Source organism: Scyliorhinus canicula, chromosome 7 (assembly GCF_902713615.1).
Source record: "Scyliorhinus canicula chromosome 7, sScyCan1.1, whole genome shotgun sequence".
NCBI lineage: Eukaryota > Metazoa > Chordata > Chondrichthyes > Carcharhiniformes > Scyliorhinidae > Scyliorhinus > Scyliorhinus canicula.
The window spans coordinates 137,403,340-137,419,234 of NC_052152.1; the positions used below are offsets into that span (position 1 = coordinate 137,403,340).

A 15,895-nucleotide genomic window follows, 5' to 3' on the forward strand; every position below is an offset into this window, starting at 1 on the left:
CCCCACCCACAGGCCGCCCCTCCGGCCGTTCACGCAGAGTTCCTGCTGGCAGCGACCAGGGTGAATGGCGCCGGCGCGACTCTTGTCGTATCCGCGCGGCTGCTCGGCCCATCCCAGGCCGGAGAATTGGGGGCCCCACGATTCCAGCGGCCCGTGGCTGACGCCGCATCAAACGCGCCAGCGCAAATGGCGCCGATTCTCCGCACTTTGGAGAATCGCGCGCCAGTGTTGGGGCATTGTGGCGCGGTTGCGGCGATTCTCCGGCCCGGTGTGGGGCTCGGAGAATCACCCCCGTAATTCAAAAGCATAGCATTCACACTGAATCTCCCAGGTTAACTGTTTTTCACCAACTTTACAACAGATCTGTAGAGAGTGGGGCGCACCTCAACCCTAATTGGTGACATAGGTTTCACTCTAAACCAACCCCTCCTAATCCGTCACTGAATGACGTCACAATCCAAAATCTAAGCACCGTTAAGCTGTTGACAATGATCTAAAAAGCGACGTACACATCAGTCCTATTGTTAAATGTGCTAACGGGTGTCTGTACATGCTTCGGACGTTGAAATAACATTCGCTCTCAAGCCAGGATCTTGGAACCATTTTCACTCTGTTGTTCACCCCAATTTGGAATACGGGGCACTTGCGTGGCCGAGTAGAATCACGAAACAGCCATGCAAATCCATTGAAAGGGTTCAGAAAAGGGAATCTTGGCCCTAATTACCATAGTTCACCATGCTTTGCACAACTGCAGACTGGAGTCGTTTGAGAACAGACGCGATCAGCTCTCGTCATTCTTTTGCGAGATTGCTGCCAAACTCTAAACCTCTCTCCTTGTTATCTGCAGGCAGATCCACAGTGGCTACCAGTGATGGGACTTAAATTAAGTAACTGACTGAAGATGTAAAACTACAAGATTTAATGGTCTAATCCAATGTCATATTTCATCCACAGATTGAATATATTCTATTGGCTGTTAAATTTTGAATCCTGTTAGTGAAAAAACCCTAATCTAATGGTCAATGCTTTATTTTACACCAGCTTTTCTGCCACTTTCTTTGTTTTTGTATTTGGTTGAAAAATTGATTGAATAAAGCTTACCTCAATTCAGCTCTGACAGAAGTTGATTTAAAATAAATAAATCATTGATGAGTTTCATCCACAACTCAACACTTAACGTCAAAAAATAGGTTTTCAGCACACTCACTGTAGCAAAATCAAAGGCCTGTTCTTTATAACCATGTTTACATATTACCTGGTTTTGTTGTACAAATGCCTATGGAGGAATTCTCCTTTTTTCTGCCCCTGCCCCTCCTATGCCCTCCCCTCCCCCTCCTTCCCCCACCCCAATCCTCGTTGCTATGTAGAGTACTGCTTGGTGCCCCCCCCCCCCCCCCCCCCCCCCCCCCCCGCCCCCCGCCCCCCGCTTTAGGCTAGCCTTGGTTAATGGGTTTGCAAATTTAAATTTTCTAAGCAGCAATCGAACTGAGGCCTTCAAATCCCAGTAGGAAGACAGAGCTAAAATACTTCAATTTTCAGGAGTCGGAGTTAGAGTTACAGGGAAGAAAGGGAAGTAATTTCCTCAGAAATGAGCAGCTAGTTTGTGAAAGGGTATCGCTCTGATGAGCGAGGTTAGATTGGCATTGGGCATTCAGCTGACATCATGGCATGGGTGTAGTAGTAATCTACAAAGATTACCATAGAATCCCGACAGTGCCGAAGGAAGGCATTTGGCCCATTGAGTCTGCAATGGCCCTCTGAAAAAGCACACAATCGAGGCCCACTCTCCCGCCCCATCCCTGCAAACCCATCTAATCTGCACACATTTGTACACAAAGGGGCCATTTAGGATAGCCTTTCCACCTCACTTGCACATCTTTGGACTGTGGGAGGAAACCGGAGCACCCGGAGGAAACCCACGCAGACACAGGGAGAATGTGCAATCTCCACAAGGACAGTCACCCAAGGCTGGAAACTAACCCGGATTGCTGGCGCTGTGAGACAGAAGTGCTAACCACTGTGCCACCGTGCCGCCCCTCATTGCATGAATAATCCAGAGGCGAACACTGATGCTCCAAGAGCATGACAGCTGTGGAATGTAAATCCACTTTATAAATTGAATAGTCTTAGTAATGGTGACCAAAGTCTTCCAAAACCAGTCTGGTTCAGTCATTGTCTCTTTAGATTGGAAAATTACAAATGATAGCCCATTATTTAAGAAACTCAGATATTAGCTTAACATTCGAGCAGTTAGCTTAACATTGGCTTTGACAAAGTTACTGTAGTCTGAAAGGACAGAGCGGCTGCATATTTGGAGATTTAAAAGCTGATTCGAGAATATGAACATTAATTTGTGAAGTGTAGGTCATGTCCAATGAACTTAATTCAACTTTTTGAGGTTGTAGCCATCAGTGGGATGACTTGGATGTTTATATTCTTGTCCAGAAGGCATTTGATAAGAAACTGTGTGCCAAAATTAAAGCTCACAAAATTGAAAATGAATTACTGATTGATTGAATGGTAGAAGACAGAAAGTATGAATAATGTGATTGTGTTGGAAGGCAGTGACCGGTAGTTTCCAAGAAGAATATGTGCTGGAGTATAAACTATTCACTATAATTATTAATGACTTAGATAGCCAAACATTCAAGTTTGCTGATGACACGCAGATTGGTGGCGCAGTAATTAATGTAGAAAGGAATATAAAATTAAATACGTGACTCTGATAGATTGCGAGAGGGTAATGTTGAAATGCTCGGAACAATGGAGATGCAAAGAAATTTAAAAGTCTGTGCACACAAGTCACTAAAATATGATGGTCAGGTGCAAAGATCGTAAACATCTGGTGGGATTTTCTGGCACTTTCCGCTGGCAGGATCTACTGGTCCCGCTGAAGGAGGGTTCTCTGGGGGAGCGACAGGCGACCCATGGAAAACGACGTGGACTACAGTGGGACCGGAAGCTCCCACCAGTAGCCAATGGCAGGTCGTCTGCGCCACTGGAAAACATACCACGGGCAGGCTGGAAAGCCCCATCCATAGAATCATCAAAGGAAGTAATTCTGTCCGTCGAATTCATGCCAGCTTTTTCCAAAAACAACTTAGCTAGTCCCACTTCCCTGCCTTTTTTTATGGTCCCAATTTTTTTTCCTCTTTTGATGATTATCAGGTTCTTCTTGGAAAGCCCAATTTGAATCTCCTTCCACCACACTTTCAGGCAGTGCAATTCAGTTCATATCCACTGACTGTATTTGACTATTTATCCTCAGATCACTTTTGGAAAAGACAGAAACCAAAGGGAACAGATTGTTTCTATCGACTCGAGATCCCTCATGATTTTAAGGTCCTTTATCAAATCTCCTCTCAACCTTCTCATCTCTGAGGAGAACTGTCCTAGCTTCTTTAATCTCTCCACAATTTTGAAGTCCCTCATCACTGAATATAAAGCAGAGGAATGTTTTACTACAGCCACACAAGTTCTAGTTAGAATATTGCCGGAGTACTGTGCAGAGATCTCAGTGCCACAACCATAAAAATGATTTATCTGGAGGACGTGCAGCTGAGATTGACTAAAATGCTACCGGAGCTCCATAGATTGTGAAGAGCAACAAACTAAATTAGACTTGCATATTGAAGGTCAACTTGTAATTTGACTGAGCTTTTTAAGATTTTAAAAGGAATGGGTGGGTGTTGGTGGTGGTCTAGTGGTATTGACACTTGTCCAGTAACCCAGGGACCCAGGGTAATGCCGTGGGAAGCCCATGTATAAATCCATGGCAGATTGTGGAATTTGAATTCAATAAAAATCTAATTAAAAGCCTCATGATGACCACGAACCATTGTCGATTGTCAGAAAGCCCCATCTGTTTCACTAATGTCCTTCAGGGAAGGAAATCCGCCGTCCTTTACCTGATCTGGCCGATATGCGACAGGCAGGCTTTTACAACAATCAACAATGGTTTCATGGTCATCATTAGACTTTTAATTCCAGATTTTCATTATTGGAATCAAATTCCACAGCTGCTGTGGTGAGATTCGAAGCCAGGATTACAAGTCCAGTGACAATACTCCTACGCCACCCGACATTTCTCTTACAAAATCCTAAAAAGCTCAGTCAAATTACCACTTAACCTTCTCTGTGCTAGTGTCATACTATGAGGGTCAATTCACTCGACCAGCAGTATATTGCTGGTCATGTGTTCACCTTTTGATGGAATGGATAGTGCTAATCCAGTCACCATTGCCAGAATGGCCAGAAATTTGTAAACAAATGGCAGGCACATGGCTAGTGGTAGAGTGCTTACCTATCTCCGCCAGCACTTTGACACTATCTTTTAATGGGGAAAACAGATAAATATCTTGAAGGCACAGCTTGCTGGAAAATTATCGTCAGAATTCTTTACATTGGAGGGAGGTGGAAAGTCATTGGCAATAGTTGTCCTCAGCACACTGCATATTTTGACAGCAGTATAATAGGGAGCATAGTGTCACATCCAGTTCTGTATCAAACTGACTGCTCGCTAATTAATTGTTAATTCCTACTTTTCAAATGGTCGGCACTTACAGAGCTAGAAGGGATGTAAATGCATGAACAGAATAAGCAAGGTTATCATCTGTCACAGTTCTACACATGGTGTCCGCTGCAATAGGCTTCTGTATAGCTTTAATGCTGTACTTATACAAGTGTGCGGATCCATCAAAACAATATCAACAGTGACCCCTGAAAACAAAGTAATTGTCCAACAAAAGACTGCAACTTTACAAACTGATCATTACTGGATATCTCAAATATTGCCATTTCCCTGAATATTACATACAGTTCAAGGCAAAAAAACACTTGTCAGTCCAACAGGTCTATTCTGATATTTATGCGCCACACATCCTCCTCCTGTCCTTTTTCATTGAATGCTATCAGCATGACATCCTATTTCTTTATCCTTCATCTGTTTATCTGGCTTCTCCTTAAATGCATCTGCATTACTCGTCTCAAATACTCCTTTAATCTTTTTTTTATATATGTGTTTTTTAAATTTAGAATACCCAATTCATTTTTTTCCAATTAAGGGGCAATTTAGCGTGGCCAATCCACCTAGCCTGCACATCTTTTGGGTTGTGGGGGCGAAACCCACACAAACACGGGGAGAATGTGCAAACTCCACACGGACAGTGACCCAGAGCCAGGATCGAACCTGCGACCTCGGCGCCATGAGGCCACAGTGCTAACCCACTGCGCCACCGTGCTGCCCCCTACTCCTTTAATCTTTAACTTTGATCGGTGCCAACTGTCATTTGCTTCCTGAACAGAGGCCAGATCCTTGCTCCTGGAAAAGACAGGAACCAGAGAGTCACCTTTCAGACTCCCTTCACGCTGCAGTGTCCACCAAGAACTGGGAAGAAATGAAAATAAAAAGCTTGCAAATAAAATGATCAAACCCGTGAAGATATGCTTTTGAAACTGCAGGACTTGTATGCTCTTTAAAGCCATTACAATAACTAATAATAAATTAGGTGTAGCCAAAGGGGGAAATGCAGAAAACAACCCAAGAATGTGGTATTGTTATTTAGACTGGATAGTCCATCATATAATTGACTTATTTACAGCATTGTCACTCTACCACCTTCTCAAAATTATGCTGTGTGGTATCATTATGCAAATCCTCATATTTGAAAGTGTGCTTTACCTTGACTGAAATGTTGCAGCAAGAGTGGACATGCTAAACATGCCTGCATCTCATGGTTTATCAGTTGGCAGAGGAATCACAGTTTTCTGTGAGAATGACTGATTTTTAAATCTTTGATGGTGTACTTTGCAGAACCTATTATAAATGACTAAAAACTGAATCAGGATAAATGAGATTGTTTTTGAAATACTGGCCTAATATCCCTTGTTCAAACCTTTCAGGTGAAAGCACGGCCTGCCAGAATGAGTTTAATATTATTCTTTCTGTGGATATAATGTCAAAAAAATTTTCCCCAGGATTATATCTCGTTTGTGGAATAATATTGGGCCTCATTGTGAATGAAAGTTTAGAACAGGTTGCTCCTTTTTTTCCATCTATTTCCCAAATTGCCTTTCAGGTTTGCCACCCCTTGCAAAGTGAGTTTGGGAGCAAGGTGTACCTTTGATATCCCAGAGGGTGAAATGACGACTGTCAGCTGCCTCAGGAACCAATGTGAAGTAAAAGCGATGGCCGCCCTGAGGTTCGTCCTTGTCCACCACACTGACCGTGTGGATCAGCTGTAACGAGAGACAATGCGTCAAAGTGTGATCTGTGTAGCAATTCCACATTCTGCCAAGAGCACTTGTGGCAGCCTGGAATGTGAGCCAAATGCTGAACTCTGCACAAGTCGTGGGTTTCATCAATACAGTCCCCACCAGTTACACCATCCCTGAATATCTTGGCAGCCACTTAATTAGGTTAATGGCATTAATTATCTGCTATTACTATTGGAATCAATTACACAGGCTCTGCTTACAACACATTAAAGTCATCGGTTTTACAGGCAGTTCAATAAGCTTCCACAACTTTATTGTCATGGCACTTGCATTTCTATGCCACCATCTTTAATATAATAAAATGTCTCAAGGTGCTCCCAGGCGCATTATCAAACAGAATTTGATACACTCACATTGGGAGATATGAAGACAGATTAGCTTGATCAAAGGGTAGGTTTCAAGGAGCCTCCTAGAAAGGAGACGGTTGGAGTAGTTCAGAGAGGAGAGACAATTCCAAGTCACAGAACCCAGGTGGCTGAAGGTGCAGCTGCCGATAGTGGAGCAAATAAAAATGAGGATGAACAAAGGACCAGAATTCAAGTAGTGCCTAGATTTTGCAGCACTGCTGGGAAGGACGAGGTCATCGAGATAGGGAGGGGCCAGATTGTCAAGGGCGTTTTAAATAAGGTTGAGAATTTTAAAACTGAGGTGTTGCAGCATGGTGGCACAGTAGTTAGCACTGCCTCACGGCGCCGAGGACCTGAGTTCGATCCCGGCTCTGGGTCACTGTCCGTGTGGAGTTTGCACATTCTCCCCGTGTTTGCATGAATCTCACCCCCTTACCCAGAAAGATGTGCAGGGTAGGTGAATTGGCCACGCTAAACTGCCCCTTAATTGGAAAAAATAATTGGGTCCTCTAAATTCATAATGTTTTATTAAAAATGTAAAAACTAAGATGTTGCCAGACATAGCTGTTTGTGTGCTATTGCTGTGTGCAAATTTGTTGTTGCTCGTCCTCCATGACGATACTTCAGAAGAATTTAATTATCTGTAAAAAGATTTGTCTTGTTCCGAAAGATGCAATATAAATTATAATATAAAGATGCAAGATTTATTTTAAGTGGAGTAAACAACAATTTCAAAACCTTTAAACTCTAAACAATTGGCTGGGAATTGCTGTTTCAATGCCCCAAGTATATGTGGGGGTGCACATTGGGAAAGTCCGCACTGCCAGCCTCTAATTTTTTACCATTAATAATTAGTGTCATGAAAAACTCTTGTTGCAGAACGTCCCACTATGCCCTCCCAGTATGTGCCATGAAGACTGAAGTGGAAACTGCTGGGCAAAATGCCCATAGCGCATCAGAGCGCGTTTGCATTCATTACGTATTCAGCTTTTTCTGAACAACTTCAGTCAACAATGCAAACTGGAACTCAAAGCGAGCTGCATCATCAGAACATAGTCGATGGGACATTACCTCAAACACTTACTGATTCTCTATTTATTGAAATCAATACAGATAGCTTTGCTTAATGAGGACAAGAGTTGGCTTGCATCAATTAAATGTATTTTTTGTGCTCTGGCAGGAGATTTAGAAAATCACATTAACTCAAAGTTCCAATGAATATTGCATCTACCTGACCCGGTTTGGCATCTTCACAGATGGAAGCTTCGAATGGCATGGAAAGTTCTGGAGCATTGTCATTAACATCTAGAATTCTGACACTGAAGGAGGCCTTGCTCACTTGCGTGTGATCATCTGCATAAAACACATTATTTTTGGAACAGTCAGAGACTAATTTTAGATTTAGAAGCAGGCAAATTTTTTTAAGAGGTGATAGCGCAATAGGCCCATATTCATGGCTCCTTGCATCTCTCAGAAAGAACAGAACTATTAGACTCCAAAGGGAGATTTTTGTTTTCTCCTTACTCGTTTCTTGCCAAGCATTGCCTTCATGATAAATCAATCATCTTTATACAAAGGTACCGGAGGGACTCCATGTATGAGGAAGCAGTAGTTATTTTACCAGGCAAAGATGCATTAAAAATCATATTTACACTCGCACCAGCTCTTGTCTATAAAATACATCCAGTTCTTTATAGTTATAATACATCATTCCAGTATCGTCAGCCTTAAACTGGAATAAAATGCAGAAGTAGCAGGGCAGAAATTGTTGGTTCCGGTGGAGACTTTCCAAAGTCACGGACATAATTTCAATATGCTGCTTGGTGACTTTGCGTTTGGTACAGGAAGGTGCATGATTGAAGACAGGGTCCTTAAAGAACTACTGCTGACGCTTGATGGGGAGCTGCATTGAGGAACTGCAACCACTGGTAAAAAGGCAATGGAGCAAGTCTGCTTGCCTAAGAGCATTTCCCTAATTTTTCTGCCTTCAAAGATATAGAGAAGGAAAGATCCGAGAGGCACTTTTGCTATTAAAAGCACAGCAAGGCATTTGTGGCCGTGCTGGTAATTCCCCACATCCGGGAGTCGTGTCAGAAAGCAATCGGAAAAGGCATCTGGAGAATTACTAGGGTGAGATGACATGAACCTGCCTACTTTTAGCTGTCACAAAGGAGTTCAGAATGAAGATTTAAAATTAATGTTTTATTACCAAAGTAACTTATACACAAATAACAGTCCCAGTCAGAACTACTCTGCAGCTCGGCTCCTACCTGGGCCGGCTTTTAATGTCCAGAGTTAACTATCCTGCTGAAGGGCCTTTGTCCCTCAGCAGGGGAGCTCGTACTCCATGAGTCACACGGGGAAATTAATCAGATAATCACCATGGGTCCCGTGAGGGTTACAACACCACTCAAAGTGTATCGCACTGCAAAAACTGCCAACCTGTGCTGGTTTTAAACATGTGACATGATTCTTGGTTTTTGAGCTCAAGGGAAAAGAGAAAATTAGGTTAAAAAAGGAAAAGAGCTATGCTTCCCCTCTTTCCCTCTCTATTTAACCATTGTAATACCATGGAACCCACTTGTTTAAAGCGGACAAGAAGGCCATTTGACCCATCCTGCCTCTTTTGCAGAGCAACCCTGAACTAATGTTATTATGGGCGGCACGGTAGCACAGTGGTTAGCACTGTTGCTTCACAGCACCAAGACCCCAGGATCGATTCCTGGCTTGGGCCAATTTCTGTGCAGAGTCTGCACGTTCTCCCCGTGTCTGCGGGAGTTTCCTCCAGGTGCTCCGGTTTTCTCCCACAAGTCTCAAAAGACGTGCTGTTAGGTGAATTGGACATTCTGAATTCTCCCTCAGTGTATCCGAACAGTGTATCCGAATGTGGCGACTCGGGGCTTTTCAGTCACTTCATTGCAGTGTTAATCTCAGTCTATCTGTGACAATAAAGATTATTCAATAGTCTCTACCTCAACTATTTAGTATAGCAAGGCAGTCTATGCGCTGAACATCTCTCAACGTAAAGATATTTCCCTTAACTCTGCTGAACTCACTTGATGTGTGAAAAATCCAAGATGGGAAAGTTCAATGGCGTATAAACGGCAGCATCAAATATTCAATTACTGCAAATTATACTGGTTTTCCCCCTTCCCCCCTGAAATCCAACCCTAAAATGAAACCCTGAAATGAAACAAACTGGTTATTTATGGTATAGTAGAAAACACTGCAGATTGTGCAAATCTGAAACAAAAAGAGAATATGCGAGAACTGCTCAAACAGCATCTGCAGAGGGACAAAGCCCACCTTTGATCAGCTGTTATGAAAGGGCTGCGCCAAATTGGTTTACTGTCCTCATTTGGATAGTACTGGAGAGCTTCAGGCTCCATCCATGACCCCAAGGACAAGTCACCTGCAGGGTTGAAGAGGGGGAATAGGTTGGCAAGCTGGCCAAGGCCCTTAGGAGCGTTGGGCTGGTTGGGGGCGAAGCTAAGTGAATGGCAGCAGTCATGATTTTACTATGAAGCTGGGAGGAATGTTGACTGAATAATCATAGCAGTGTAGTTCCTTTAAAGTGAAATGCAGTGTCTGCTGTTGGAATCAAATTCAGTATGAACTTCAGGTGGAATTGGGAACACTTAAGGGGGGGGGGGGGAAGCAAGGGAGTGCTGCTAATTGATAAGCTCTTTCAATGAGCTGGCACAGGGACAATGGGCCAAATGGCCTCCCTTTGTGATGTGAGATTCCATGATCCGATCTATAAGGGCACACCAAGAAATAAATCCAGGAGCTTCAGATGTGCAAACTACATCATGGATCAGGCACTTAGTTGTCATTGCATAGCCAGCAGCTCAACCGCAGCCTTTGCAAGCCCTGGTTGCATCTTCCAGCATGATCCTAACCTGTCCTGAGGCACTTCCACTCTTGTCCTATCAATCTCATTGCAGCTGGTGTGAGAATCTCAGTTATGACCATCTTTCTGTTCAAACCAAACTCAAGTACAAATGCTTAAAGGGGATTTAGAAACAGCTAGATGACTAAACTATAGGCAGAAAGCTGTTTTTGTGCAATTGATTTGATGGTTGCTAATTGGGAGTTTTGCCAGTTTATGCCTATTATATCATTTAGCATTGCACCCGAGTGCGAAATGCTCACAGTGCTGTGCTTCACAGGAAAGTGGAGGGTGTAATTTCTCGTCTGTTGTGACTGAATCAATTGGGCATTCCTGAATTTGTTAAGTGGATCAAGGGGTGGCACAGCGGCAAAGTGGTTAGCACTGCTGCCTCACAGTGCCAGGGACCCGGGTTCAATTCTGGCCTCAGGTGCCTGTCTGTGTGGAGTTTGTACATTCTCCCAGTGTCTGGGGGACTTCCTGCGGGTGCTCCGGTTTCCTCCCAGTGTGCAGGTTAGGTGGATTGGCCATGCTAAATCGTCCTTTAGTATCCAAAAGGTTAGTTGGGGTTACAGGGATAGGATGGGGGCATGGTCCTAGGTAGAGTGCTCTTCAGAAGGGTCAATGTAGACTTGATGGGCTGAATGGCCTCCTTCTGCACTGTGGGATTCTATGACTCTATGACCCTAGAAGAGCAACATTCAGCATTCTGTCCCTCTTTATACTTAGGTTCAGCAGCGGCGTTCTATGTCTGCTGGCCCTGTGATTGACTGACAGTTCTTGGAGACAGGCAGTTGTCCTTAGTAAGTATGACATCCTTGGAGGAAGCCACCTAATTCGCTACCACTTAGGAGATGCAGCCCTGGTTCTCATCTGCCGTAGTGGGTTTGGTCACCATATCATCCCCGAGGCAGTGGGACCCCGCCATCACCATAACACCCAGTCTATTTTTTTTTGCAGATTAATTTTGTATTTATTTAATCTTCTTGATCTTTTGCCAATAATTTCAAATCTATGATCAAAGAGGGAATAGTTTTCCTCCGGATATTTGTGACCAAAAGCACCTTTCATCTTGAACACCTCAATTAGTTTACCTCTCAATCTTTTCTATTCGAAGGAGAACAGTTTAACTTTTCCAACCTTTCTTCAGAACTGAATTTCTTCATCTCTGGAAACATCACAGTAAACTTCTTCTTGAAAGACTTATCTCGAAAGATAAAGTTCTTGCTTCAAGTCTGCTTTCATATTCATAGAATTTACAGTGCAGAAGGAGGCCATTCGGCCCATCGTCTGCACCGGCTCTTGAAAGAGCACCCTACCCAAGATCAACACCTCCACCCTATCCCCATAACCCTACCCAACACTAAGGGCAATTTTCGACACTAAGGGCAAGTTATCATGGCCAATCCACCTAATCTGCACATCTTTGGACTGTGGGAGGAAACCGGAGCACCCGGAGGAAACCCATGCACACACGGGGAGGATATGCAGACTCCGCACAGACAGTGACCCAAGCAGGAATCGAACCTGGGACCCTGGAGCTGTGAAGCAATTGTGCTATCCACAATGCTACCGTGCTGTCTATATTCTTTGCCTCAAGCGGATCGGCTCCCGTCAACTGGATACATTCGGTCAAGTTGTGTAATTGAAGACCCAAATTGAGCCAATTTTTTTGATGGTGAGGTGGACACACCCACAGCTTTCCCCCTCCTTCACCTGTCAGGGGGGCTTCCAGCTGCATAGAGACAAGCTCCCCCAGTGGCTTCCTGTGAGGTGTGTGGGTGCTATCAGAGCTGAAGGTTCCATGATCCAAGGAAGGAGCTGTCAATGGCTGTCCCCACATCCTATCACCGTTTGTGAGACCAGCCTGCATAACCCTGGCAAAAATAAATCTCTGCCACTACCCCTGTGAACAGATCACAACGGGGAGACACACTGACGCTCTCCTTCCTCCTTCAGCAGCAACCACTTCCCTTGGTGGTGTTGCCGAGGCCAGAAAGCTGCTGGTTCTCTGGATGGGCCAGCAGTATGGGAGGCCTGCCCACTTTCCTTGATTGCACTTACCAGTGCCTCCTTAATTGGACAGCCGCAATTATATTGCTTTCTCACTTCTGCATCCAGCCCTCCTCCACCATGCCACCACCCTGGCACGACGACATCATCATTGCCGGCAAAATCACGCCAATCTATAAACAATTGCTTTCTGTTTTCTGCTGTTTACCCTTAATTTTTATCAACAATCCTCCATTGGCACCTTCTCAAAGGTGTTTTGAAAACCCATCAAACACAGCCTACTTCATCAATACAATTGATTATTTATTCAAAGGCCTTTTATAAATCAATGCCAGCTACTCTCAATTAAACCATAACTTTTAAGGAAGTATTAATTTAATCACACATTAAGGTCCTCGGAACCTAACCCACTGCCAATTTACAGTTTACTGGCCTATATATATATATCCCTTTTTCTGCCTTACAGGACTCTTAAAATGGCAAACTCATTTGTGAAAACTCAGCAAAGTACTCATTGATTGTCGCTGGCATTGATTTGTCTGCCCTTTTATGTTTGATATATTCATGATCATAACTATTTGTCGCCAAGCTACGCTGTGGTATTTCTTTTGTAATATTTCATAACTTTTCAAAACTTTTTCTGCTTCTCAACATTTTTGATATCCTGCTTAATTTTCTTTTATGTCACTGACCCTATTTCTGTCATGTGCATCTTCCTTATGGGAATACGCCTACTTTGTACCAAGATTATCTCCACTTTAATATTCCAGTTGGTTTACTGCCAATTTTTCTTCCAAACTGTTTCTAAATTAGTTTCTCTTTTATGTTGCTGAATATTACTTTTTCATTGATGAATGTACTTTTTAATGTTTTACTTTATCCTCTCTCTAGCGATGTTTTAAGCATCAGCAGTTCAAGAAGACGACTCAAGAGCAACTAGGGACGGGCAGCAAATGTTGGTCTTGCCAGCGACAAGGCCTGTGAATAAATAAAATAAAACTGTTACTGTAGTAGCGACTCCTTAGATGTAGCAGCGAGCCCCTTTAAGGGGGGGGGGGGGGTTTGCACAAGGTCATGTGACCCCTTCAACCAATCGGGCCGAGGAGAACGAATCCTGAGGTTGCGTGCAGGCGCTCCCAGGCAGTTCAAAAACTGAAGTTGAAGTAATCGGCAGCATCATTATCATTCTCTGTACATAGTTATTCTGTTAATAAATAGTTCTATAGTTACTCTTCTTGATACTTGCCACTCCTGCCAAGATCAGATGTACATTTGGTGAGGAGGATCAGCATAGAGCTTCTCATTAGCCATGGGACAAATGTATGAATGTTGTGAATTTGGAGATGTCCTTAATGAAATGTTGGGAGATCAGCTAGCGTGTGAAGTGAATAATACTGCCATACAGAAGCAACTGTTGCCGAAAACAGAAATAACCCTAAGGAAGGCATCAGAAATTGCCCTTTCTCTGGAAAGTGCAGACAAAGTCGCAATGGAGCTTCAAAGTGTGCAAGTTGGCAAGCTCCAGCGAGTTCGGAAGGGGACTGTTAATGGCAGTGGCACCAAGGATATGGGCGCAGAGTTCAACAAACAAAGAAGTACAGAACCAGAGAGAATGCAGCGGTATAGGAGATTCAGTCTACAAACCAAGAATGCTGAAGAATGCTATCGCGTGGGGGAGCCCACTCCCAGGAGAAGTGTAGATTTAGGGAAGCTGTGAGTAACTCCTACGGCAGGAATAAGCATATCAGAAGCAAGTGCAATCTAAACAGGATCTGCCCGGAGCCAGGGAACAAAAAGAATTCCAGTTCCAGGCCATAGAGAGTAATTCACAAGAAGGATCAGATGCACACGAGTTAGATAATATTAAGGTGGACAATGTGGCTCCTATCATATCGTTGTGATGGTTAACGGCCGTCCACTCAACCTGGAGGTTGACACAGTATTGGGAAAACAAAACTTAGCAATATCTACAGGGAGGGGTCCAGCCTCTGAGATTAAAATGCATGGCAACCAGGCTGGTGACATATACGGAGAGACTATAGTGATTTTGGGAACAACTGCTGAACCTGTCAGTGACAGGCAGCAGTCTGCTCAACTGCCTTCAGTTGTACCTGGAGGTCAAGGGGCAAGCTTGATGGGATGAGATTTGCTTCAGTAAATAAAATGGAATTGGTTAAAGATTTTCGAAATTATTTTCAACAGGACGTCCTCCGAAACTTCAGGAGATATTTCCAGAAGAAGTAGGCAAAGCATAAGGCTTGAAAGCCAACATTTACGTCCGTCCAGTGGCCACGCCAAAATATTACAGAGAACGACCTGGGCCGCGATTCTCCCAAAGGGGGACAAAGTGCTGACGCCGGAGTGAAACCCGGAGTGTTTCACTCCGGCGTCGGAGGCCGCTCATCGCCCCCTATTCTCCCACCCCCAGGGGGCTAGGAGCGGCGGCGCGTCAATCTCGGGCGCCGGTCCTTGACGCTTGAGTCAAAGTGGCGTTGCCTGAATGACGCAGCCGGCGGCGCCTAAATGACGTCACCCGCGCATGCGCAGTTGGCCAGCGCCAACCCGCGCATACGCGGTTGCCGTCTTCCCCTCTGCTGCCCCGCAAAAAATGTCGGAGTGATCTTGTGGACCGGCGGAGGGAAAAGAGTGCGCCTTTCAGAGACACTGGCCCGACAATCGGTGGGCACCGATCGCGGGCCAGACTCCTCCTGAGCACACCCCGGTGCTCGATTCTCCCTCCATCCCCCACAGGCCCCACACGCAGCGGTCGCGTGCTGTTCACGCCGGCAGCGACCAGGTTTGGTTGGCGCCGGCGTGAACCGGTCATATTAGGCAGGCCCCTCGGCCCATGCGGGCCGGAGAATCGCCGCTCGACCGGAGCAGCGATTCTCCAAGCGGCCTGTCGCAAAACGCGACACGCCGTTTGGGGGGGGGGGGGGGGGGGGGGGCGGAGAATCGCGTGCGGGTGCCGGGGCAGCGTGGCGTGATTCGCCCGGCACACTTCCGCAATTCTCCCACCTGGCGTGGGGTCGGAGAATCGTGCCCCTGTGCCCTATTCCCTGCATGAGAAGCTGGAAACCAAATTTAGAAGCTGAGAAGGTTTGTACATTATCAAGCCCAATTAGTTTGTGGAGTGGACATCTCACATTTGCCAATACTTAAGCCCGATAAGACTGTATGAATATGTGGGAACTATCAATTAACGGTCCGTCATGTGGCAATATTGGACCCATATCCTATACCGAAAATAGAGGAGCTGTACACCATGCTACCTGGAGGTCTAACTTACTTTAACTTACACATACCAGCAGCTGGGTCTGGATGAGGCATCCAGGGAGTTAGGGTGGCACAGTGGTTAGCACTATTG

The 15,895-nt window shown here is 44.8% G+C and overlaps 1 protein-coding gene across 3 annotated transcripts in view; it reads right to left on the bottom strand.

The window, feature by feature from the left end:
* The window catches only part of LOC119969409 (cadherin-22-like), a 1,080,568-nt gene that overhangs the window by 88,860 nt on the left and 975,813 nt on the right, over window positions 1-15,895 (bottom strand). For 2 of the 3 annotated variants that reach the window (XM_038803028.1, XM_038803030.1), the window contains 2 exons: window positions 7,855-7,976; window positions 6,120-6,237 (listed from right to left, as the gene is read on the bottom strand). The exons of the other annotated variant lie outside the window; for it this stretch is intronic. In XM_038803028.1, the coding sequence (XP_038658956.1) occupies window positions 6,120-6,237; window positions 7,855-7,976 (240 nt within the window). The remainder of the gene's footprint in view (window positions 1-6,119; window positions 6,238-7,854; window positions 7,977-15,895) is intronic. 3 annotated transcript variants of the gene reach the window in all.